We start from the raw sequence: 24258 nt of genomic DNA, 5'->3' as shown, positions 1-24258 counted from the left end.
GCCTTTCCTTGTACATTCCCCCACACACGAAAAATCCTTCCTGATGCAGCTGCTTGACAAATGATCCTTCATTTAATCGCTGCAAAAAGTCCATCTGGCATGCACCACCTGCAAGATTTTGATAAAAAATTACTGGATTAAAAGATTACCCAAAAAAAAAAAAAAAAAAAAAAAAAAAAGGCAGATGATGGCAGATTCTGGATTTTTTTTCTCATATAATGTAGGCTCCTGAGAGCAGCAATAATACCTTCTTACACATCAGTGCAGACAGAACTTACCAAGCTGAGACTCCATCAAGAACAGTGATGATGACATAAAATACACACAAGCAGTGATACAGGAAATTAGATGGCACATGCCCTTGGGTTGGGGCTAACTGATTGGTATCTAGGAATGATCACTTTTTGGCATTAACAAAACATAACCTCCCACTCATTCTTGACACAGAAGAGAATAATCTCCCTATGATTTGAAAGTGAAGAGGGAATTTAAAAAACATAACAATATACAATCTGGATTCAGATCCATTTGCTATCTTCTAGAGATGCTTCAGGTATGAAAAGTAACTGACTATCCCACTGTGAAACTATTCTTTATAAATGTTCCACATGGAGATAAACCTGATGAAATTCTGAGTCTACAGTTATACTCAGATGTGAAAGAATGATTTTTAGAAGTTTTTTTATATATGCCATGATCCATTATACTCCATAAAAATTAAATTAGGTTAATACCAAGATGCTTATTCATTGGAATGGAAATAGTTTCTTTCCAAATCATCATGGTATTTCAGCATGGAGAAGTGTCTGGAAAAGGAGAAAGCATCTAAGCATAAATAATGAATTTCCAGCAGCTTTTCTCTCTTTTTCTAGCAAAGACCAAAAACCACAGAAAAGATTATTTTTTGAATAGTCCATCAGAAGTCAAATGTAGCACATCTGGCCACTTCTAAATCAAAGTGCTTTCCCATTAAGTGCCAAAGCTCTTGTGAAGAAATCTCTCTGCACTTTTACACAGACTTCTGTGGGTACCTAGCTGGTTATGCAGCCCCTCCAGGCTGCTTGAATGCTGTCTAAGCACTGACAGTCTTCACTGTGTGAGATGGGATATTGAGAATATGAGAGACTAAAGGCTTTCACAACTATTTGTAAGCACTAAGGTTCATAAACTGATTTAGCTTTATATTTATGCTCCAGTCTAGCAGTTGCTTTATTAAATGCACATGATCATGTTTCCAACTGGTTTTCCTCAGAAAATCAGCACCAGAAAACAGATTTTATTATCTCCCACTGCAGTATCTCTCACACCTATATAAGTGAAGGAAATTGTGGCATTTACTGTTATGGACACTCAGGATGCAGTCAGAGAGCACAGATAATACAATCTAACAGCCTGCTGCTGCACAAAAGGACATCTCTGCTCCTCCTCGTGCTACATATTCCCATTGCACCATCTTATGTTAGCACCAACATCTGTCTGATGTCTCAGGAGTCAGCTCAAAATTCAAAATCAGCAGAAAATTAGCCCTGCAAAATGCTGGAAAACTTTCCTGCCACTTGGTTCCCTGAATCAGACCGCTGCAGGGACAGACATGTACCAATGACAACACAGGGATGGGAGGGGGAGAGGAACTAGTCCAGACTGTAAAGCACAGTCACCACCTTGGTGACAGCTAGTCACTAGGTCAGATGAGGTGTGCTATCAAACCATATGTGTACTTTGTACCCCTCCCAGTCAGGCACAGCTTCTTCTGCACCACAGCCTCAACCCACACTGCTGTATCCTTGGGGAAAGACAGGGTGCCAGCTCTGTGTGAGCCCCTGCCTCATTTAAGATTTCACACTGAGTAGCAACATAGCACACATGGTATTCTAGCCTATCATTCTACCGTTTGTATTTCAGTATAAGAACTGATTCTGTGGTTAAAAGATTATTTTTAAAGTCACTTTCACTCTGGCATTGTCAAAAATTTAACAGTTTAACAAACCACCATGCACTGCTGGCACCAGTGCCTACATTCAGATGGCAATCCGGGGTGGAGAAATGAGCACAACAAAACTCCTCCCTTCTGGTTGTAGAGGTCTGAAACGACAGCAAACTCTGAGCTTAGAGGAAGGTTAAGCTCCTAAAGAGAAGTGGGCCCATGATGTGACAAGCACTCCACCAGAGCCCTTCTGCAAACTGCTCTGCACCTAAGGGCACCTTCTCCAATTTCCTTAAGCAGGCATCTGCCCAGGAGTTACTGAATGTTTTTCTGCTTGTGCTCCACAAATGTCAAAGCGGTTCGCAGTGCTGTCACCTTCATGTCACAGAATGGAGACAATTGGGTACAAAGGAAGATGAAATACTGGGAGACTGGAAATGGAAGTCTGCTCCTAACTCTTGCATCACCCACAACACACTCCAACTTTCCTTCCTTCAGTTTCACCAAGCAAACGCTGGCTGCTGCATCACTTTCCCTACATGCAATAGTGCTTCACACCTTGGTGCATGAAACACACCAAGATGCACAGGGAGCACCATCCTGGCTGGACTTGCCATAGCTACAGAATGGAGAAGAGGCAGGCAAGCACCACTGTATGGGGAGGAGAGAGAGACAAAGCCCTCAGAGCCCTGGGGGTAAATCTGTACCTGAACAGAGGCACTCGGAGCGGCGTGTCTTGCCAAAGGCGGGTCACACAGATCAGTGATGCACAGTGCAGCAGGGAGCCGTGTGCTGAGCTCATGCTCCTGGCACAGCAGGGTGGCATTCTGGATATATTCCTTGCATTACAAACATTACTCCTGCCAGTCTGTGCCTGAGAGCCATTCTTCAGCCAAGTGTCCTCTGTGCAAGGTTGAGGGATGTTGAATTTGAGAAGGGAAAAGTGTCTTGGGTTATGTAACCAAAAAAAACGTTTATTCTATTTTTCCATCTGTTGAAACCAGTTAGGGAGATGTTTTCTTTATCTCATGTATAACCCATTCCTCATAACTCCAGGGGGGAGAGGGTGGGTGCCTTCTGATAATTGACCAGCTGTTAAAACCAGGTGAGGCAGTGTCCCTTATCTCTTCCACAACCTGTCCACCCTTGGGGGATATCTTCTGTTAATGGGCCATTAAGGCTCATCACATGACTGAAAACATTACATCATCCCATCGTGAGATGCTCCACCCAGTGGGAGGAGTCAACCATTCCTACCTAGATAAAAACTGAGAATCAGAAACACCAAGTATCCTGTTTTTCACTGGATTCCTGGAGGAAGACTGGACCCATCTTGCTATCACTGGACCCTTTCTATAAGATCATCTCTACTCCAACAGAACCACATCTGCCACTCCAGGAGGACTTACTTTGGACTGCTTCCAACACCCTGACCGACAGTGTGTCAGGTCGTGTTTCTGACTCTGTCAGGGTTTCTAGGATTTTTGTTTGTTTGCTTGTTTTTTTGTACTACTACATTTGTATTCTTAATATTCCTAGTAAAGAACTGTTGTTCCTATTGCCAAATCTTTGCCTAAAAGCCCTTAATTGCAAAATTATAATAATTTGGAGGGAGGGGGTTTACATTTTCCATTCCAAGGGAAACTCCAGCTTTCCCCGGCAGATACCTGTCTTCCCAAACCAAGACAAAAAGAAAAACACAGAAAATGATCTTTATTCTGCATGTGACTTTTTACACAATAACAATCTTAATGGTAAAAGCTGATGCGACGCATTCACGCAGAAATTCAAATGCCGTGCGTCAGCACATTTTCAGAATTTTACATAAAAATAAAACTAGAGGTGGGAGGTAAATCCAAGCATAACTGCATAACTAATGCTGACTTTAAAGCACCAAGACATGTCTTTAAATCTGGATCTAAGCCTTCTGAGGGCTCAAACATTGCTGCTATTTTCCATGATTTCTGCTGAGTCTGTTCCAGATTTAACAGCTGAAGTGTTTCTTGGTGAGCTGCTCCTGACAGGTATTAGGTTTCTAATCCAGAGCTGGGCATTCCAGCCTTACAGTACTGTGCTTGCAAGAGACAAATGATGCAGATGCTAAAAACTGCAAAAAGGCATCGGGTTCACATTCTCCAGCCTGATAATGGGGCTATCCATAATAATACAATGAAAATATTTTACCAGTTTCTGAAATTCAATAAATGATCGGCTTAGAATCAGGCACAGCACTGTGCTTAGTACATTATTAGGTTTCCATCACAAAAGCTGAGGGACACAAACTGTCTGCTTAGTTGCATGGCATTACCAGCGCTGAGCCTGCAAGTCCCAGCATGGGGCAGTGCTGGAGGTATGTTGGCTTCCCAGGAAATAAAGGAGCACAAACACAAGGGATTGCAGAGCTTTGAAAACAGGAATGTCAAACACTCTTCCACACCCAACCCTTCCCTGTCACACCTTCCACATGACCTTCCATCAGCTGAAGGGGTCAGTAGGAAGGGAGCACCCAGAAGGCACAGAAAAATGAGACTTTGCTACCAAATTTGCTCCCTACTTCAGAAATTATTCCTATCACAAATGGAAAGTGTCACTGATCACGTGCTACCAAATGAATTGTTATGCTTGCAACTTTTAGCTCTCTAGGGTCTGCTCTGTGCAGGCTCAAATCCTCTAAACACACAAGTAGTAAAAATATGAGGAGGACAGCAGGTGACATAAAAAGAGGATTGTAACACATTTCCCACAGGCAGAACGCTTGACTACAGTGACTCAGTTACTCACAGCTAAAAAACACTTCATGAAGACATGGTGTATTTAACCTCTTTCTGCAATGTCAAAGGCACTTTGCCTATTTTTTCAAACAACCTGAGAAATATGGATGGGAAACACTAAGTAGCAGCATTATCATGGTTGTCATGGATGTAAGTTGAGACTGTCAACCTCCAAAGGGTGGAAAAACTTTTAATTTATATGCTAATGCACATATACCTAATTATTTCAAGAGAAAATATGACAGGACAATATTATACTAAACAACTCAAGAATACAAACATGCTTACTTTTATATAACCATAATACAAATCAATACATATTTGATGGGTAATTCTCATTACCACATTACCAGTAGAACTTCTACCTCCTTTAGATGGCTGACCAAAGAAGTAAGTAATTGGAAACTTCATGTAATTATTTATGACTCATGACAGGCTGAGGATGTTTTTCCAAATGTCCTGCCTCAAAACTTTTGACGAGTTTTGAAGCCACAGTGAACTTCTTAAACACCCATGTTTTCTTCCAGAGTTAAAGGTCACTATAGTTCCCAAAGTGAGAGGTAACAATCTGCAGACACCGATTCGAAGTTTGTTTTCCAGCATATATTCCCTAGGCTTCAATGCCTGTCAGAAAAGCAGCTAGAAAGCTCAGGCCAACACATATGGACATCCTAGACAGAGTGGTGTTTCAAGACTTACTCACTTAACCACACAGACCCAAGACGAAAGCTAAATTACTTCCTTGCATCCTTTGCAATAAGAGTGTTAGTTCACAGGCCTTGCTGGGGTGTGGGAGGCAGTGCCTCTGTCCCCACAGTCCATGCTGGGAATGAACGCCACCTTTCCTCAAGGGCTGAGGGGAGCTGGGCTGGCCAAGCAGGGCTGTCCTGAGCCTGTGGGACCAGCTGAGGACTGGGCTGCTCCAGCAGTTCTCTCAGCCTCCTTGGAAGGGTTCCCAGAAGTGTTGCGCCCAAGGGGGCTGTCCCTGTTTCACTGTGAGATGGTCCCGACAAGGAAGGGCCTGCACCCAATGTGGGAAGCAGCCAAGGGTTTCCAGAGGAGCTACTGCTGGTGTCATTCACAGAGTTGTTAGGGTTGGAAGGGACCTCTGGAGATCATCCAGTCCAACTCTGCTGCCAAAGCAGGGTGACCTAGAGCAGGTTACGCAGGAATGCATCCAGGAGGGGTTTGAATGTCTCCAGAGGGAGACTCCACACCCTCCCCAAGCAGCCTCTTCCAGTACTCTGCTATTTTCAATATGAAGAAGTTCTTCCTCATGCTAAGGTGAAATTTCCCATGATTTAGTTTACAGCCATTGCTCTTTGTCCTGTCACTGGGCACTATGGAAAAGAGCCTGGAACCATCCTCTTGACACCTGCCTTAGAGACACTTATGTAAATTTATGAGATGCTCTCTGCGTCTTTAGACCAAACAGGCAAAGCTCCTGCCGTCTCTCCGCATAAGAGAGATGCTTCAGTACCCTCATCATCTTTGTGGCCCTCCACCGCACCCTCCTCCAGTAGCTCGTCTTTCTTGTCCTGACGAACCCAGAACTGGACACAGCACTCCAGATGTGGCCTCACTAGGGCAGAGCAGAGGAGCAGGATCACCGCCCTCACCCCGCTCCCTCACCACACTGTTCTCGACGCGCCCCGAGGCTACCATTGGGCGCCAGGGCAAGCCCGGCCGATCCGCAGGCAGGGAGCTCCCGCTCACCCCGCCCCATCCCCACGGATCCCAGCCCAGCCCTGCTCGGACGCGGAAGGGCGGGGCGGGCCGGCGCGAGCCCGGCGCCGAGTGCGCACGCGCAGTCCCTCCCGACTCGGCCAATCCGCAGCCGCTTCGCCGCGGCCCTCCCCGCGCCCGCCGCGCGCCTCCTCACGCACCGCAACGTCAGCGCCTCTCGCCCTTCTTTGGAGACACCCCCGAGCGGCCGGCGGCGCTCATTGGCCGCCGCGAGGCGGCGCGTGCGCGGTCGGGGGCGCGGCCCCGCCCCGTCTCCCCTCATCCCCTCCGCTCCCTGCGGGCCGCGTCAGGCGTGGGGTGCGCGGGCCGCCGGGCGGGCCCGGCTACAGCCACCGCAGCAGCCGCAGCCGGGCGCCCGCGCTCGCCGAGCAGCAGGAGGGCCGCGCCGCTCACCTCTTGGCCCGGGCCGTCGCTGCCCTCCTTCCCCCGCCCGGCCGCCGCCATGGCGGAGACCGAAGAGCGGAGCCTGGACGACTTCTTCGCCAAGCGGGACAAGAAGAAGCGGAAGGAGAAGAGCAGCCGAAGTGCCGCCGCCGCTGCCGCCTCCAGCGCTTCCAACGCCGGCTCCAACGCGGCGGGCGCGGCCGCGGGGACCCCGCGACCGACTGAGGGCGGCGGCGCCGGGGCCGCCGCCGCCTCCAGCGCCGCCGGCGGCTCCTCGGCCAAGGCGGCGAGCAAGGTGCGGGCGGGGAGGCCGCGGGTTCCTGCCGGCAGGGGGCGCCGCCGCCGCCCGGCCATGCGGCGTCCGGGGCTGGCGGCGCTCCCGGCCCCGCCCCGGGGCCGCCGGGCGGGCGCTGCCGCTGCTTCTGCTGCTGGCGGGGTGGGGGGAGCCTTCGCCGGCAGTCCCGGCCCTGGGGGAGACGAGAAAGCTGGGCCGCTTCCCGCTCTGCAGCTGCGGCTCAGGCCGGCACTCCCTCCCAGGTTTCTGGGTGTTGCGGCCGGAACCGGAGGTTTGCGTCAGGTGCCGCCAGAGGGGCTGTGCAGCGTGGCATGTGGACCTTGGCGATAAGATTCCCCCAGAGTCCGCCGAGCTCTGTGCCTCGTTGCCAGGCAGAGTTTTGCTGCCAATATATATATATATATATATATATATATATATATATATATATATATATATATATATTTTTTTTTTTTTTTTTGGTAGCGTATTACAGTGAAACGATGAAAACGCAGGAGCTTAAATGTCCGTACTTGAGTTAGTAGCTCTCTGTTTCTTCCTACGCCCTTGTTCTTCCTGTCCACAATATCAGCACTGAAGTAATGAAATTTAAACCAGAAGTAGTTACAAGAGCTCTAACGCTGTATATTTTAAACGAATTTTAAGAAATACTCTACAGTTTCCTGATGGTTTTTAAATTGTGGAACTTGACATGTGCAGTATCTTTGTTATATATTTGTCTGCTGTAGACAGGACAGATAGGACCTAAAAAATTACTTGTGCCTTTTATCTCTATTTCTGGTTTGCTTTTTTTTGCCTCTTGGTATTGTTTTCCTTTGGAGGCTTCAGCACGTAGTAATCTGAGGGTGTGTTCCCTATCTTACTGCTACAGATTGCATCTTTATCCCTATGACATACTCTGAGAATATAAAAAGATGGCTTGTGAAAGGGTTTTTGGACGTTAGGTACCTTGCTTCCTTCGTGCTTACATAGATGATCAGTGATTTAAGGATATTATCTTGTTGTGCTAGGTTGATTACTAAAACCAGAAGCTGTTATAAGTGCTCTAATGCTGTGTATTTCAAAATGAATTTTAAGAAATACTCTCCTGTTTCCTGTTGTTTAACCTGGGGAGCTTGACATGTGCAATTGCTTTCTAAGTAGATCAAGGTCAGTGCTAATCTTTCAGCTGCTCTTCTGCTCGCTTGCTTGCAAAATATCTGGCTTTGACTGAAGCTAGTACTTGGATTGGAAACAAAAGTCATTAATGTGAAAGGTGTGTTAGCTTAGAAACTATAATGTTTCCATGGAGATGGTGATACAAGAAATCGAAAAGATTTTAGAACTGTAGGCTCCTGCTCTTCCAGAAGACTGAATCTTTAGCAGACACTGCAGTTAACGTGAGGTCACTTCCTACTTCTGCTGTTACTCTAAAGCCGGTCAGAGTTTTAGTGCTGGAGATTGACTATGCGGAGGATCCCAGCACGGGGCTCTAAGAGCAGCTTTATTCTCAGCTGCTCAGTGGAAAGGGGGTTGTACCTTTGGCAGACCTTGCTTGCAAGATCTTCCTGTTTGGAGTAATATAACTGCATTTCACATAGAGTGTAAGAATTAGGTAAACTACTAATTAGGCTGTGTGTGTCCTAAAGCTGAGACTGGGAGCATGGGAGGACTGCTTATCTGTTCTGGGCCATTTTTGGTCCACCTTAATAATCCCAGAATCTCCTGAAGACACAGTAGCACAAAATCACCTCCACTTAGGTGAGTCCCTCTTTCCCCAAACAAACTCCCATTTTAAAATCCTCAAGTGGTTCTCTTGAAAGATACACATATTTTGTGTACTAAGACCGCTGTGGTTTTGAGGCTGACCTTTCTATTGTTACGAAAACACTTCTCAGGAGACAAGACTGTAAACGTTGGTTGTGAATGTGAAAAAGTCAAATGTACCGTTATTAATCTTTGTCATAAATCCACTGTAAGCTATTCCAAATGTTCTTTTTTTTGGCCCATTAAACAGGTGATGGAAAAGTAAATTTAAAGCTTAGTGTGCATTCACGCTGTCATAAAAGCCTACTGTTAGTGAAAGGGAGAGGTCTTGCCCCTTCCATTGTCGTGGCCATGACTGCACAGTACTGTTCCATACTTTATGTTGTTCCTTGACTTCCTGATGTGTTTTTGCTGAGGTTTTCTTTCACTTGAATGAGTTTTTGCTGGGGCATTTCTTAGCTGTTCCAGTGAGTTTAAGTCAGCTCTCAGGTGCATACCTGGTGACACACAGTGAGTTAGGGGGTGAGGGCATGCAGTCCTTTCCCCTCTTGGCAGCAGGGCAGTAAGTTTGGTTTCTCATGGAACTGTATCTTCACCCAGGTTTTTTTGTATTATCTTAGTCGTGTTCTTTCCTACTTTGGTTACAGTGAAAGTGACAACTTATATTTTTCTCTTTCAGGAAGAAGATGATTGGAAGGAGTTTGAGCAAAAGGAAGAAATTGATTATAGTGGTCTTAGAGTTCAGTCCATGCAAATAAGGTACTACTTTTTCTTCTTTTATTTCTTCAGTATAATCCTTACCAATGTCTAAAAAGGATGGACTATTTCTTCAGAGCTGCTTCCGTGGAGTGCAGTTAAAGAGAGGTTTGATATGTTTCTGAGAGTACACAAGTTTTCTACTGGGTAATTTGACTTTCACTGGTCTCTGCCAGTGTTCTCTTTATTTTCTAAATCTCTGTTCATATCTAGATCTGTCTGTTTTGCTTGGAACTCAGGATTTTTTATTACAAATGCTTAACATTCCCCTCCGTGAAGACAGTCAAATAGGAATTTCTTAGAGTAGTGCAGGATAGTAATTCCCACTGAATCACTTGACTGCTGTAAGTGTATCTGACTCAATCTACTCAACATCTTCAGTTGGGGGGCAAATTCCTGAGCCATTGTGTTTGTATTTCAATAAACCAAAAATACCATTGGTAAAAGTGGTGTCCCATGATAAGATGCCACAGGATTGCACTTATGAATCTAATCCAGGATTCCTTGTTCATTTTCTTCATTAGACTTTTCCTGTTGTCTGGTGCAAAGTAAGTCTGCTTATGTCTGTCCTGGTAAAGAAAAAGGTTTCTTATGACCTCAGTTATAGACTAAGAATAATGTCAGATAATCCTCATCGTCCGGGTGTTGATGTTCAAAATAATGTCATCTTAAAATCAGCCCACCTGTAAGCAGTGCAATAAATGCTTTCTTCACTGTTTGAGCAGGTCTGACATTTCTGGAATTATTTACTTCTTTGGCTCACAGCATTCCTCCCACTCCTTTCAGTTAACTAGTCCTTTGGGTCGTTTGCATGAATTTGTCCCATAAGCTATCCATGGCATTGAAGTGTCACAGTGGATAGTTACATGTCTGACTAGACAACTAGTGAGCTGCAGCTTCACTGACTGCTGGTGCTGTTTGAGTGAAAAGCCTCTACTTTGGTTTTCCAGACAAAGGCCAGCATTCCAGATACTTTTCATGCTGTGGTAGGTTTTCAGGCATTTGGAAGTTTCTGCCACAGGATTTTGTAACCGTTCAATTAGTGGATTCAAGGGAAGAGTGGAGAAATAAATGGATGAAAAACCCACTAGAGGTTATAAATTATCCATGTTTGGAGATCTCTTTGATGAAACAAAATGCAGAGTGTGTGGGATCCTCCAGGTCTTGCTTTGCTGTAGTTAAGTCTGTAGACACTGCTTCTGACTGTAATTTAAAATAAACTGTATTTAAAATGAGATGTTTAGTCCCTTGGGCCACCTTACCATGGTTGTTATTATGTTTGGATGAACAGTGAAAGGTCATTTACAGGCATTTTTTTTTTCTGTTCTCTGATCATTACTTACACAAAAGGCTTATACAGGTCATGATTAGTAGGATTTGGTGTAATATGAACTTGAGAATTCACATGCTGCTGCTGTTGAGATCAAGGTCTTGATTCCTTTCAACAGCTTCACCCTCCACATCTGTCCCATTTTAGCACACAGCTTTCTGTAGTAGCTTTGGCCAGCAGATTATTTTGGGTGTCTGACTATATCTGTGCAAAATAAAATGGTCTAAATAAAACACAGCCGAGCTTTTGCATTGGGTCTGTCTTGGAAAAAAAATCCATTTTTGTGTTTTGTGCTTTTCTTTTTTTTTATTGACTGCTTTAAAAAAGAGAGATCTGAGTTTGTAGATTGTATATTACCCATACATAAAAGGGTGTTTCTTAGGGGGTTGTGGTGATAGGAAAAGTGAGCTCAGGACTTGCTTTCTTTCACCTCTACTCCACTATTTCTTCCTCTTGACTAAAGCATTTTATGGAAGCTGGATTTGTAGACCTTTCCTGCTATATCTTCTCATTCCTTCCAAATTCCTGACTGTGTTAGTAAGAGAAAAGCCTTTCTCCTCAAAATAAGACTCCCATTTCTTTGATCGCTTTGTTCAAGTTGAATTTTTTTTTTTTTTTTTTTTATTCTTTTAGGAGCTTTTTTTCCTTTTCAGTTGCTGAGTTACACAGCAGCATACCAGAAACGGTTCAGATGGAATTGCTAGTACAGTGATTACAGGACTAATGTGGTCTGGTTTAATATAGTATCTTCAGCATGGCAGCCATGGAATCTTGTTTTATGAGGATTGTGTAATCTCTGGCAGATCTTAAACCTCTGTTTGTAAGGTGCTACTGATCATTTCTCTCTTACAGTGAAAAAGAAGATGATGAAAGTGAAAAAAGAGAAGAACCTGGTGACAGTTGGGAAGAGACTGGTGGTGGTGGTGGTGTAGACAGATCATCTGGTCCTTGGAACAAGTCAGCTCCTGCACCAGCCCCTGTCGTCGAACCGATTGGTAAATTTAACTCAGACTTGGTTTTTTCCAATCAGAAGTGTATCAGGTTGAGTTAAGCTGCTCAGTGGGTAGAGCTCAAGGAACAGTTCCTGCACAGGCACCCTTTAATGAGCGAATGGCTTGTTTGGCTTGACAGCCGTCAAGGAAATTGTTGTGTCAAGGGACCTGAGGAACAGAATTGATTTTAAAATATCTGTCAGATATGTTTTTTTTTTTATTTCCAGCTTCAAAAAGAGGGGAATCATTCTGTCTTTGCAGGAGATCACTCTGTTTTGCAGTCTGTAAAATACCAGTTGGAAGCATTTCTGTTGATCTAAAAATGGTGCTTTAACACTTCAGTGGATGTTCAACCAGTATCTGATCTATTGTGGCTGTCAGTAGCACACTTTTCAAATCAGATCTTAGAGTACTGAGAACATGACATTGCAAAATTAATTATTTTAACTGGAATAGGATTCAGGTTTTTTACGAAGTACAGTTTATTAACATCAGTGGAGATGAACTACTTAGTCATCCTCTGAGTTCTGAATATTCTTTTCCACTGAGAAATTAATTGAAAAGTAGCTGATGTTCTTCCCTGTTTGTGAAGGAGGTAAACCTAATTAGTGTTACTTCATCTTGGATTTTTTACCTTAAGTGCAAACTGTTTGGACAGTCCCCTCTGCATCCGGAGAGGTGTTTTAAATAAGATTTAGCATCTATGTAATTATGTGTTCAAGTCTGTTTTAAATGTGTTTATATTGTTGCTAATAAATTGCAAATGAGAAACATGAAGTCCTTATTAGTATTCCCTCATTAGAATCCTCCTTTGGATTCCCTAAATTTTGTGAGACAATACACTGGAGCCATGGTTCAATTTGACTGAGTGTAGGTTAAGTTAAGTGACGCTTTCTCTAAAATCCTTGCTTCCAAAACTTAAAAGGTGGAAAAAACATACTTGTAAGATTCTTTTCATTTCTTTTTTTTGGAGTTTTGTTTGTGTGTTGGTTGTTTTGGGTTCTTTTCAGCTATGAAGGCAGACTTGTTGTCATGTGTGAATGTTGTCCCTAGTTACAGAAGCTCCAGAGCCGGTGCAGACTGGCGGCGTTTACCGGCCGCCCGGAGCCAGGGAAGGCGGGCGGCCACGGAGAGCACAGCAAGGACCACCAGAGATCTACAGTGACACGCAGTTCCCCTCACTGCAGTCCACTGCCAAGCTCGTAGACAGTCGAAAGTAAGTGCATTCCACTGATTCCCCAAGAGATTTCTAACTGCCTTCTCTGAGTTCTTATTTTGTCCTAGTGCTTAAGCCTGACTCTTTCTGTAGAGGAAAGAAATAACTAAGGAGTGATAAATGTATTTTCCAACTCCATTCCTGTGAAATAACTTTTGTAGGATGTAGCCCAGTGAGATAGCCAAACAAGACTGCAAATTATGTTATCATTGATGGCTGAAGGATTTCACTGAATATTTCTGCTGTTGACAGGATCTGCTTCCCTCACACCCTAGACTAGCCATGGTGAGGCTCTGTTTTACCTCCTTCAGAAGACAGATGTAGGAAGTCCTGAGCATGCAGCCTTCTTGTTAGAGATGTGAAGGTGGTTTAACTGGAGGAGTGGAGTTTAATACAAATACAAATTAATACGCTTGCTGTCTGAGCTGTGATTTACAGAGATGAACTCCCCCGATTTTGCTGAAGTGTTTTGTATTAGGTAGTGCTGAAGACTGAGGTCTCACCCTGTGAGACTTTGTATAACCTTATTCTTAATAGAAGAGATGGCTAGGCCAATGCCTAATTCACTTGGGGAATTTGGGGTGTTTTTTTGTTATTGTTTTGTTTTTTCCATCCTGCTTGCTCTATGTTACTGCTTAATACAGCTTAGGAGAAGCTTTGTTTCCTCTAAGTATTTTTTTGATGTAGAAAAGGAGACAAGCTGTTATTGATGCTTTGTGATTTGAATGGTGCAAATTGAGCCAAGATGAAATTCTGAGTGAGCATTCTAGAAAATTACGTTTGTTTTCTAGAGCCTGTTTTTCATAAATGAACTTAAATTTACTTCGAGAATATTAATGTAAACTGTACTGGGTGATGAGCTTATTTTGGACATAAGGTTTTAAAAGATTTGCTTGAAAATGTTAAGGTGTTCTGTTAAACTCTAGATCTTAGTGTTTGTTCTCTGTTGGTAATGTTTTTGTTGGGATGGGGTGGAAATGGACTAGAAATTCACAATTCACAAGTTAGTGATAAGATATTTACTGATTACATTTATTTTCCCATAGGGATAAAGAAATGGAGAAGAGCTTTGAAGTAGTAAAATACAAAACTAGAGGTAGGGATGAGGTCTCAAAAAACCAGGCACTTAAACTTCAGCTAGACAACCAGTATGCTGTGCTTGGGGATCAGTAGAGCTGCACACACATTACAATTAAGGAATGCTTTTGGTAACCCTTCTACTAAGGTAACTAAACTACAGCTAACAGCTATGATGAACGTGCCACCTTATTTCTGCTGGATCTACTGCAGCAAGTGCAGACTACTTTGACCTAAGTGATTGGTTCTCCTGCACTATGGAAGCATAATATGTTGCAACTTCTCCATTGGATATGGGGCAAATTAATGTAAATGATTGAACCAGAGTCATCAGTGTGCTTTAATTGCTCAGAAAGATACCTACAGCCAGTGGTCATTTCAAAATCTTTTTATGTTCAGATACTGAGCCTTCGTAAAGGTTGACTACCTCAGACTTGATGCACTCATTGTGGACACCATGTGGATCACAACTTCTGGAAGAGAAGGTTACAGCTGTTTTAGTGGCCATCTGAAACTTGAAACCAGCTCTACTGGATTCCTGTCAGAAATCCTGCAGAAGTCAGCCATTTGGTTCCAATTTGCTATAACAAAGATTTAAGTGACCTTAATGACAAACCTGTTCGTTCCCCTTCTGAGGAATCCTGTCATGTGTAGCCATAAGCCTACTAGAGACTTCTGGAGCGTTCCATACCACTCATACTATCCAAGTACAACAGAGCTGTAGTTTGTTTACCTTTCTAGAGTGCTGTACGGAAGTAACTGCAAAACAAATTAAAACTCATTCAGTATCAGATCTGAGGAATGATGGGTTTGAATGGTTTGTTTGCATTAGCCATTTCAAAGTTGTCTGAGTATATTTTTTTCTATTCTCCACAAAAGAAATGCCTGCCTTGTTTCTGATATTGATTTGCAGTATATTTAAACAATGGTAAGATGTAGTGAAATAGGGTTTATTTTGGGTTTTGTCATGAAGTTTCTTTCTCACCCTAAAGCACTAAGACATAGAGTTTTGATTTGACTCAGAGGTATCCAGACTCCCAACTACAGTCTTCAGGTTGACCTTTAAAAATGAGACATGTGGCAGTAGCGATACTAGATAAAAACCATCTTCTATCAAAAACAATTACTTGTTCGTTGAAGAGTGATGCTCACTTGGTAAACAGAATAACTTAATATGCAGAGAGAGAACTAAAGCTGGTAAGCCTGATTTGTTTGGCTACTTCTGTGAAGCATGCAGCTCTCTGAGGCAGCAGTCCTCCAAGTATAACTCATGAATGGTGTTTATTCACAGTCAGAAAGTTCCGTAATGATGGAAGGCAGTGACTTTAAGTTACTTAATTTAGTGGAAGTAGGCAAAATGGCACTGATGCACTAGGAATATAGGACATTGCCTGTAACTGTTTCAGGGAACCAAACCTGTCAAGTACCAGAAGTGTTCTGCTGTAACTGTTTTTCTCTTCTCTGAATTTTTACACCAGAAGCAAAATGAAGTACAATAGTGGTGTGCTCCAGTGTTGAGGTTTCTCAGAGTAAATGCCAAAAAGTAGACCCAACATCCACAAGAGTTGCCAATGGCAAGAAAAACAAGGGAACAAAACAAAGCTTGCTTACGTGTGTGGGAGTACTGTGTATGTGCAGAAGATAAGAATAGTTCAGGAATCACCCAGTTGGGTTCCCTTTGACTAACTGCTGACTTGCTTTAAATTTACTGCTCTGAGGCCAATGCAGATTTTGCTGTTGACTTCAGTGGGGCTGGGGTTTCACCTGGTTCTTTTGTGCACAGACTTAAACTGGCCTTGCCCTTGCAGAGTTAACTGTGTATAAAAATTCTGCTAGAAGCTGCTGTTAAAGAGAGGGCTCAAGAGACTATTCCTAAAGTTGGAGACTTCATTTGGAAACAAAACCCCGCTGAAAGACTGATACCAATACCTTGGACTCTGAGCCATGTATCTTCCTTGAAAATCCATTGTTGCCAGCAAAAGTGTTGTTGTCACAATTTCTGTGGAATTCATGGTAAATGGACACGTCACTTGATGGGGCAGAGATGTGAAGTCTTAAAATGCTTTTCCTGATGCTCTAAGGAGATGGCGATCACTAATGCACATGAATAGAGTTTTAGTCTCCTGTGTGAAGGGTAGATGAGACTGTCCATTGTACCACCATTATTTGAGGTTTTTGGGCATGAATTCTGGCAGTTCAAGAAAACCCTGTAAAAGTTTCAAATCAAATAAAATGGAAATATACATGGATTCTGGAGTCTAGTGAGTCTTTACATTTTAGTTTGAGCTCATGACCTTACAATAGCAGAGGAGACAGCATTTGGATCTCTTCAGGGATAGGCCATGAAGCAGGGAGTTGTCCTTATGGTCAAAGGCTGTATTTCAGAGCTTATAGCTGTGCATATTGATAAAACTTCTATTTATACAGAGAAGTTTAGTTTGCTACTTGGCACAGTGTCTTCTTGCTCCCACCATAGAGGACAGGTTAGAGATTGAGTTGAGTACGAATGAAGCTTTAATTTGCTTTTCCCTTAAAAGTACCTCTGCTAAATTAAAGAATGGGGAAGAAAAACCCAACCTCTGGATGGCTGCTATCACTGGAGCCCATCAGGTACTGATAACTAAAGGTGTTCCTTTGGGGGCTTCTCTCAAACATATCATTCCAGTTTCTTTCTGGAGGCGTAAGGGAAAAAAAATGGGAAATGCAACAGATTTCCATAGTACAGAATGTTAAACTGTTTTAAAAGAAGTGTTTCTTGTGTTAAATATAGCTGCCAGCAACTATCAAAATGCCAGTTGTCAGTATCTTCCTTGTACCAAGTAATTGCTCTGCATGCCTGAAATTTTGAAAGTCAGTCCTCTGCGGAAGCTCGGTATGCTTTGGAGACTCTGAAGTCCAACTTTATCTGGTTTGTTGTTGCTTTCATTTGAGGCATGCTAAGAATGTCCTTTTCATTCCTTCAAAATGCTCATTGAAGGCTTATTCCATAAATGAAGGGTTGTCAGTTGTAGAGATGAGATTCTTTATGCCAGTCCGTGTAGTAATGCAGTTGTGTGCTGCTTCAGGGACTCCCTGGCCTGTCACATGCTTTTATGGTGGGTTGCTTGTTAATTCCCAGTTTAAAGGTTCTGTTTTACTTTCTCTGGCTTACAATAAAACATAGCCATAAAGTTACCAACTTGCTGGTAGAACGTGGAAATGTCCAGTGCTTACTGGGAAAAGAACAGTTTGGATTTGTGTTTCTCAGTGATACAGTCTGTGTTTAAGGATGTTAAAATGCTAAAACCCAGGTAATTTAAATAAAGTTGGGCGTCTCAACTGCCTACTGTAGGTATCTGGAATCAGTATTTACTTGAGCTGATGATAAATGTAGGAGAGGATTAGTTTTGCCCCTGCCCACTTTTCCCAGTTTAACTGTGTCATGTTTAATCTTATTCACAAATGAAGACGAATTGACAATTAAAATTGACTGTCTCCTATTACTTCAGTTTTATATTTGTAGCTAGCTTTACCAGTCATGTCCACAGTAACTTAGGTGAATTTGTAATGGTACCAGTTGTGCTAGAGGCCTGACTCCACAGGGAGTAAGGGCTTTTGGTGTTTGACTGCATCTTTCAGCTCTTGGAAACTTTGACCACACCATAGCTGAGACCCCTGTGTTGTTTGGATCAAGGAAACACAATATAAATTTGATTGGGCTGCACATCTGTGGAGTTTGCTTATCTGAGCTTTTGCAATAGTTGTAGCTTTTTGCCTGTCTAATTTCTGCCTGGTTGAGCAGTTTTAAACTTGCCTGTGGTTTCCTGTCAAATACTGTAACTAAAATGAAGCAGGGATTAATAGGGCTTCATGTGTTTAAATAAGATTGCTTACTTACAAGGTAGTAATATTATTCTTTCCGATATTGACATGGTCAGAAGTTTATACTTCATTGGCCCAAGAAGTTAAATTACACCAAAGCCACCTTGAGTACTATAAAATCTTTATGAACTGCCACGATCCAGGTTTTGTTGCTGTAACTTAGTTCTCAAATTCTCTCTCCCTGTTTTTCAGCTTTTAATGTTACTACTCGTTTTTAATGATAAATACAGGCTTTTACGTGGCAGTATAAGAGAATATATGTGTACTTAAACTTCAGATGTATGAATTAGGTATGTTCAGAGGGGAGGAAATTTGACATATATTTGCAGATAAACTCCAGAAAAAGTTAAAAAGACAGCTTGTCTGTATTGAGGTTAATACAAGAGCCTGCAAACTCCAGCAGATGGAGGAAGAAATGACAGCAGAAAACAGACTCCTCAGTTCTAAGTGGTAACAATTGTGTATGTAAATTTTGGCTTCCCAAGCATCACCTGTAGTTCTGCCATGTTTGAAGTGAAATAGAGCAGGAAGAAAGATTAATAAATAAATAAATTAGGGAGAGTGGAAATGATGCAAATAGGTGCTATAAGAAGAGAGGATTAGGAGTGCTGTTTTCTAAATGATAGCTTTAAGTGCATAGCCTGAGGCAGGGAGTGGAGTGTCAGATGTTGGATAGTAAAAGTGCTGTGTGGGTAGGCACTGCTTGCACAAGTGACAGATTCATCTGACTTTAAATCAGCAAAACTGTTTAAAGTTCACTGCTTGGGGAAGGCAGCCCATTTAATTTCTTCCTTTCAACGAATTGGGTGAACGTGTTCAGAGAGAAGGTAGAATTTTGCATTGGTATGCTGACCTGTTGCCTAAAGAGAGAACTGAGGACAAATTTCAAGATGGCTCAACGATCCTCTTAGGAAATAAATTGTGTGTTTAAGAAAATAATTTTTCATTTCTGCATGAAATAAGGCTGTTTCAAATAGCTATGAAGACTTTTTTTTATTAAGTTACTTCTAAATGGTACATACGTCATGAGCTTATTTTCAGTTGCTTAAGAGTGAGTATGTGTTGATGCAGCAAGGTTAATGGAGTTCAGTGTTCACTTCAGCCTAGCCAGAATACTAAAAACGTATCACAGTATTAATGAGTCACCAGGAAAAGTAGTGTCTCTGGAATATTGGATTGGAAAGTGTCATCTAAAACAACTGTGTGCACTGAAAAGAAGCCAAGCCTGTTTTGTAGCAAGAGCATGGGAAGCATGGGACCAAAAGAGTGGGATTTGGCCTTGGTTTTCTACTGAGCTGCTATGTTCAAGTAATTTAGTTTCACTTTGCGTCAGTTTCCCCAGCTGTACCAAAATAACCAACAACCTACCTCACAGGGGTGTTGTGAGGCCAAAGCTGTTCTTTGTACAAGGGCTGGGGCTGATGCAAGGTTCTATAGAGGACTAAAAATCTTTATTATAAGATCTTTATATTAGCTTTTATTATAGTATTTTAATACTACTTTGGCAAAGGCTTATTTCTATGGAATGTAATATACGTTCTATTTAAGTATTATGTAATTGGAACTTACTTTAGTATGTATGGGTAAGGAAAAAGTTCAGGCTGAGCACTCAACTGGTATTTCCTCTCTTCAATTATCTGTGCAACCCAAATGGCATAATTAATATGAGGCTCTTTGTTTTTATGTGGAACATACTAAAAACAATATTGCTATATTTTGTAAACCCCATGACCGAAATAAAATCCTGCTCACAGTTGATAGCCATTTCTTATAATGTGGCTGTTTTAAAGTCTGTTCAAGTCACGTGAACCGGAAATGTTCGCTCCTGATACTGCGTGGCATTTTGTCATAGGAGTGTGTTTTTCTTCTCCTCTCCATGTGTAAACACTTTTCCCTGCTCTTTATTCTTTTGCTTCTAAGTTGAAGTGGCGTGTGGATACAAGAGAATTAGGAAGAGAGAATAATCTTTAAAACTACTAAAATACGGTGTTAGGGCAAACCGGAGAGAAAGGGAATGAACAAAAGGGAAATAATTGGCCATGGAGGGGGTTTTATGAAATAAAAAGGGGAAGAAATTACCAAAAACTAGGGGTGAGTGGGGTAAGCAGGATAGGTAAGAGGAAGGAATACAGATACAGCAGAGGTGATCACCGTATTATTATCCCCTGATTTATCAGTTAACTGCAGCTGAAGTAACGTGAAGTAGTAACTTATGAATATGCCTTTGTCTCCTTTTGCTGGTGATTTCAAGGTTCATTGCTCAGCTTTTACAATGAGGCTTCAAACAGAATCAGAGAACACAATGGTGGCCTGCATGCAGACAAATGAGAGCTCTGGTGGGTCCTGGACAGAGATGAGGCCCAGGAGTTACCTTCTCTTACTGATATTTTTATCATTGCAGCACCTCTAAAACAGCTGTTAATGTGCATCAGCAGTGACAGTTCTCTGTCAGAAATGATTACTGTTAAACTTCAACAAACTGTGGCATTTGCTTCAGAGAAAATGTTTAACTAGCTGAATCATAAGCACTGAAGAATAACATGGGGCCTTTTGGAATACTTATGATGATGATGGTAACCAGTGATATTAAGGTTCATATATTGGTAGGTGGCTTAAAATGGCTTTCAGGTATGTATCTTATATGGTGGGAAGGAGAATTGCTTTTCAGATGCTTATCATCTATCCTCCTCTTAACAATTAAACTCCCTTAGTTTTACTGTCTTTCCAGCTCCAAGGAGCTGCTTCTACCATTCTCTTACCACTTTCCTGCCTGTATTTTTCTAATATGTCACTTTTTGTAAGGTGCTGAAGAAACAGCAAATATTCATTGAGATTATCACCTCTAAGAGAAATAGATGCTGTAATATTTTTCCGTATTGTTTTGTCTTTAATACAGCCTAACATCTTATTCGCTTTCTTGACTGCAACTACACAGTGAGCAGATGTCTTCATCAAGCTGCCCATGGTGATGCCTAAATCGTCCCCTTGAAAGATCACAACTAATTCAGACTCATGTCACAACTTCTACCAGAGCATGTATGAGTGGTTTAAAACCTTTCCAGTATTTATTGCCTTGGTTTTTCCTGTTGACAACTCACCTGCCCCTGACTTGCCAAGTTTACAGTCATTTAGAGTATCCTGGCAATCACCATCATGCCAATAACTTCCATGGGGATTGGTTTTTGCCATTTGATGTACTGAAGTCTTCAGTTTCATGTATATAATCCACTCTTCTGCTCAGTGAGTAGCATGGCAAGCTCTTACTAATTTTTGCTCAATCTGATGTTTTCTATTCCTTTTCATGTCTCCGATCTTCTGTACTGAATTTCCATTCTAGCTCAGTTACAGCAATGAAGTCATCACGTTTTGTCTGCTTTATTTCAAGTAACTTGCCTACAGAAAACTGTTAGTTAAAATATGGTCATAAGCTTCCTTTTTTAAATAAAACAAACCACTTATTCTGTATATCTTTCAGAGTATGTACAACCATAGCAAAGTGATTCAAACGATAAAAACTGGCTGATACAATAGAACAATTTTTTTCAGAAAAATGAAAAATCCGTGTATGGTCTTCTGGAGCTTAACTTCACTGGTTTCAATGGAGTTATTACTGTCACACATGGTCAGTTCCATTAACATTTGATTTGAGATCACGTCACTTCAAGTCTAGGTGTGACAGCCAGAATCAAGTGCCAGTGAACAAGCCCCAAGCAGAAACTTGTTTTAAATTTCTGGGTTATTCTCTTTGTGCCAGAGACGAAGCAGATGCATTACTATGACTTAGTCTCTGACCAGCAACCACATGAGCTCAGCCATGCATAATCTAATATACCTGCAGTAGTATTTAACTGGACATTGACACTGCATTACAGTATTTGAGATGAAGCAACACTGGATGGCAGGCTTAGTCTTTGTGGTTTGTTTCATCTCTTCATTCTCATCATCTTGTGCTTTAAAGAGCATGGAGCTGTAAATGATGTTGTCTTTAAGCGCTGACTGCATTTCCCAGTCATGTTATGTTTACAGATACAAAGGATGTGTCACAGGGGCAGACTCAAGCCTGGTAGGATGTACAGCCTGGCCCTTGAGAGCTGCATTACCTCAATTATCAGAGTACCACATCCTAGAGAGCAGCTGCCTTCCAGGACTAATGACGACACTGGCTTGAGAACAATGTACGTTGGATTTTGCATCCAAATATCTGTATGGGTTAGGTGTTCTATTACAGCAGTATTCTGTCAAAAAACAGTCGTGGCTGCTGGGAATTGATTAAGTTGGCCAAGGGGAGTTGGGATTTTTTTTATTTTTGAAGATGTTGGGGGGGGGGGAAACAGAGCCAATGAATCTGAGAGTTGTTAGAATGTAATATTTCATAGCCTGACCCTTGCCTCTGGAAGCCTCACCAAAGCCCTGTCTTGCCACTGTAGCTCTGTACTGTTACTTACTAACTGCCCAGTTACCTTCAGGACTGACAAGTTCTTTGACCGTGCACTGTGTCTCTACTCTGGGAATTGGGTGAAAAGGCAAAGTGGCTCTGGAAACTGGCATGACAGTGTTTTCTAGGTAATGGGCTCTGCTCATTGTTTGTCCTGGAACTCAAAACTCAGCAAAAATCTCTTGATTTTACCTTTCTTTGCCCTCGAGTATTCCCTTCTTCTTCTGTTCATCTACATTATTACCATGCCAAGGACTTCTTAGTCAGGTGCCTGAATTATTCACCACTTATTTAGAAAGCAGCAGGCAAGAACTCTTGAGTCTTGATCATGCTGCATTGTTTTTGTCAGGGCTGTAGTATCACAAACATTGCAAAACTGCCTAACAAGTACATGCAGTCTCCTTAAAGAACTGAAACCTAGAGCCTCAGAGGCTACATGGGAGCTGAATTCCCACTGAATACAGCAAAAGGGAGGCAGTAGCTCTGTTCACAGTACAACTCAGTTCAGCTATGGAAAGGAGTAGGGTTGTGTGACTGGTAATGTTCTAGCTTAAACAAAACTGTCTTACCTGGACAGCAGGATCTAGCCTAAAGCATTTTAATTTTTTTTAATAAAGAGATTACTAAGGGAAGAATTTTATGATCTCTCTGTAAGTCAAAAGGAAAAAAAAAACAACCTCAATTTGTTTTCACCAATGTACCAGAATGCCTCAGCACCAGACTTGATGTGAAGAAATGAAGATAATTGTGTGCTCAGTGTTGTGCAAAAGAAAGAATGATACTGTCTGGCTGGGAAAATGGTTTGGCTGGGAGCCTATGGAGCACAGCAGATACTGTTTCAGCAAAGTAGAGTTTAATATCATTTGTTTCTGAGAATCCCTGTGTGGCCCCCACAGTTAACACAGGAGCCTAGTGGTGCCTGTATATTTATATAATTATGTTAACAGTCATAAGTTCAAAACCTGAACTATATTTTTGTCAGTAGATTTTTTTTACCCTGGTTTACCTATCATGGCTTCCACATATGACAACTTCTAACTGTGCAATGCACACACCTGTTGTCCTTTTGTCCCATGGTAGAGTAATGGTATTCAAACTCTGTAAAGCACTTTCGTGATGTTTCCTGTGAAGAAAGCTGAAGAAAATAAATTTATCTTAACAGCACCAACTGGATTTCCATTTCCCAAGTTTGTCTTGCTTGTGTTGTGTTCCCCTGTATGTGGCATACGGATAGTGATGCACTGGGTGTTCAAGGCGCAGCACAGAAGAAGAGCTGGCTCTGGCTGAACAGCTGCTGTCTGCTTCTGTTCCCCCAGCACTCCCTCACTGTTCTGCCTCACCCTGGCTTTAAACCAGTGTCCACAAGGGCAGAGAACACTGGAGAACGTGTAAACTCAGATCCCAAGTTACTGGTTTCACTGCAGGTTGGTATGTGCCTGATTTTAGCTGCTTCCCCTTCTGCCCTGCCCCAGGATTCACAGCAGCTGCAGGAACTGTGTGGCCCCAGGACTTTTAAAGCTTAAGTTAAGTGGGTTTTATCTATAAAGTGAGAATACCAACACTACCCTTCCACAGCAGCTTCTGGGGACTGGGAAGAAAAAGTCATAGGAACCTTAGGTCTTGCCTGGTAAAACACCTATTTCAAATGCCTGCAATGCAAAGCAGCACTTTAGAGGTAGAACAGTGAAATACACAGTTAAATCAAAGTTAATTCAAAATCTGACA

The 24258-nt window shown here is 42.3% G+C and overlaps 1 protein-coding gene across 3 annotated transcripts; it reads left to right on the top strand.

The window, feature by feature from the left end:
* The first annotated feature begins 6698 nt into the window (after window positions 1-6698).
* CDV3 (CDV3 homolog) lies at window positions 6699-23706 on the top strand. 3 transcript variants are annotated; one of them, XM_066193251.1, is made up of 5 exons: window positions 6699-7120; window positions 9546-9625; window positions 11805-11947; window positions 12998-13160; window positions 14207-14630. In XM_066193251.1, exons 1-5 carry the CDS (start codon window positions 6884-6886, stop codon window positions 14331-14333), a joined length of 750 nt encoding a protein of 249 aa, XP_066049348.1. In that variant the 5' UTR covers window positions 6699-6883; the 3' UTR covers window positions 14334-14630. The 3 variants fall into 3 exon arrangements, with proteins under 3 accessions (XP_066049348.1, XP_066049358.1, XP_066049367.1); XM_066193261.1 differs by lacking the exon at window positions 14207-14630 and adding an exon at window positions 20995-23706 and having other exon boundaries at window positions 6700-7120; XM_066193270.1 differs by lacking the exon at window positions 14207-14630 and adding an exon at window positions 14637-19851 and having other exon boundaries at window positions 6701-7120.
* The last annotated feature ends 552 nt before the right edge of the window (window positions 23707-24258 follow it).

This window comes from Chamaea fasciata, unplaced genomic scaffold (assembly GCF_029207755.1).
Source record: "Chamaea fasciata isolate MVZ Bird 193981 ecotype frontalis unplaced genomic scaffold, bChaFas1.0.hap1 SCAF_1, whole genome shotgun sequence".
NCBI classification, from domain to species: domain Eukaryota; kingdom Metazoa; phylum Chordata; class Aves; order Passeriformes; family Sylviidae; genus Chamaea; species Chamaea fasciata.
Note: the sequence above shows the minus strand (reverse complement) of the source record. Positions and strands in the feature narration are given on the sequence as shown.

What these genes read in the sequence shown, in the direction of transcription:
- CDV3 (XM_066193251.1), top strand. Translation starts at nt 6,884, where the DNA reads ATGGCGGAGACCGAAGAGCGGAGCCTGGACGACTTCTTCGCCAAGCGG. An exon ending in GTTCAGTCCATGCAAATAAG is followed by an intron (nt 9,626 to 11,804) that starts GTACTACTTTTT and finishes TCTCTCTTACAG; the next exon opens with TGAAAAAGAAGATGATGAAA. An exon ending in AAGCTCGTAGACAGTCGAAA is followed by an intron (nt 13,161 to 14,206) that starts GTAAGTGCATTC and finishes ATTTTCCCATAG; the next exon opens with GGATAAAGAAATGGAGAAGA.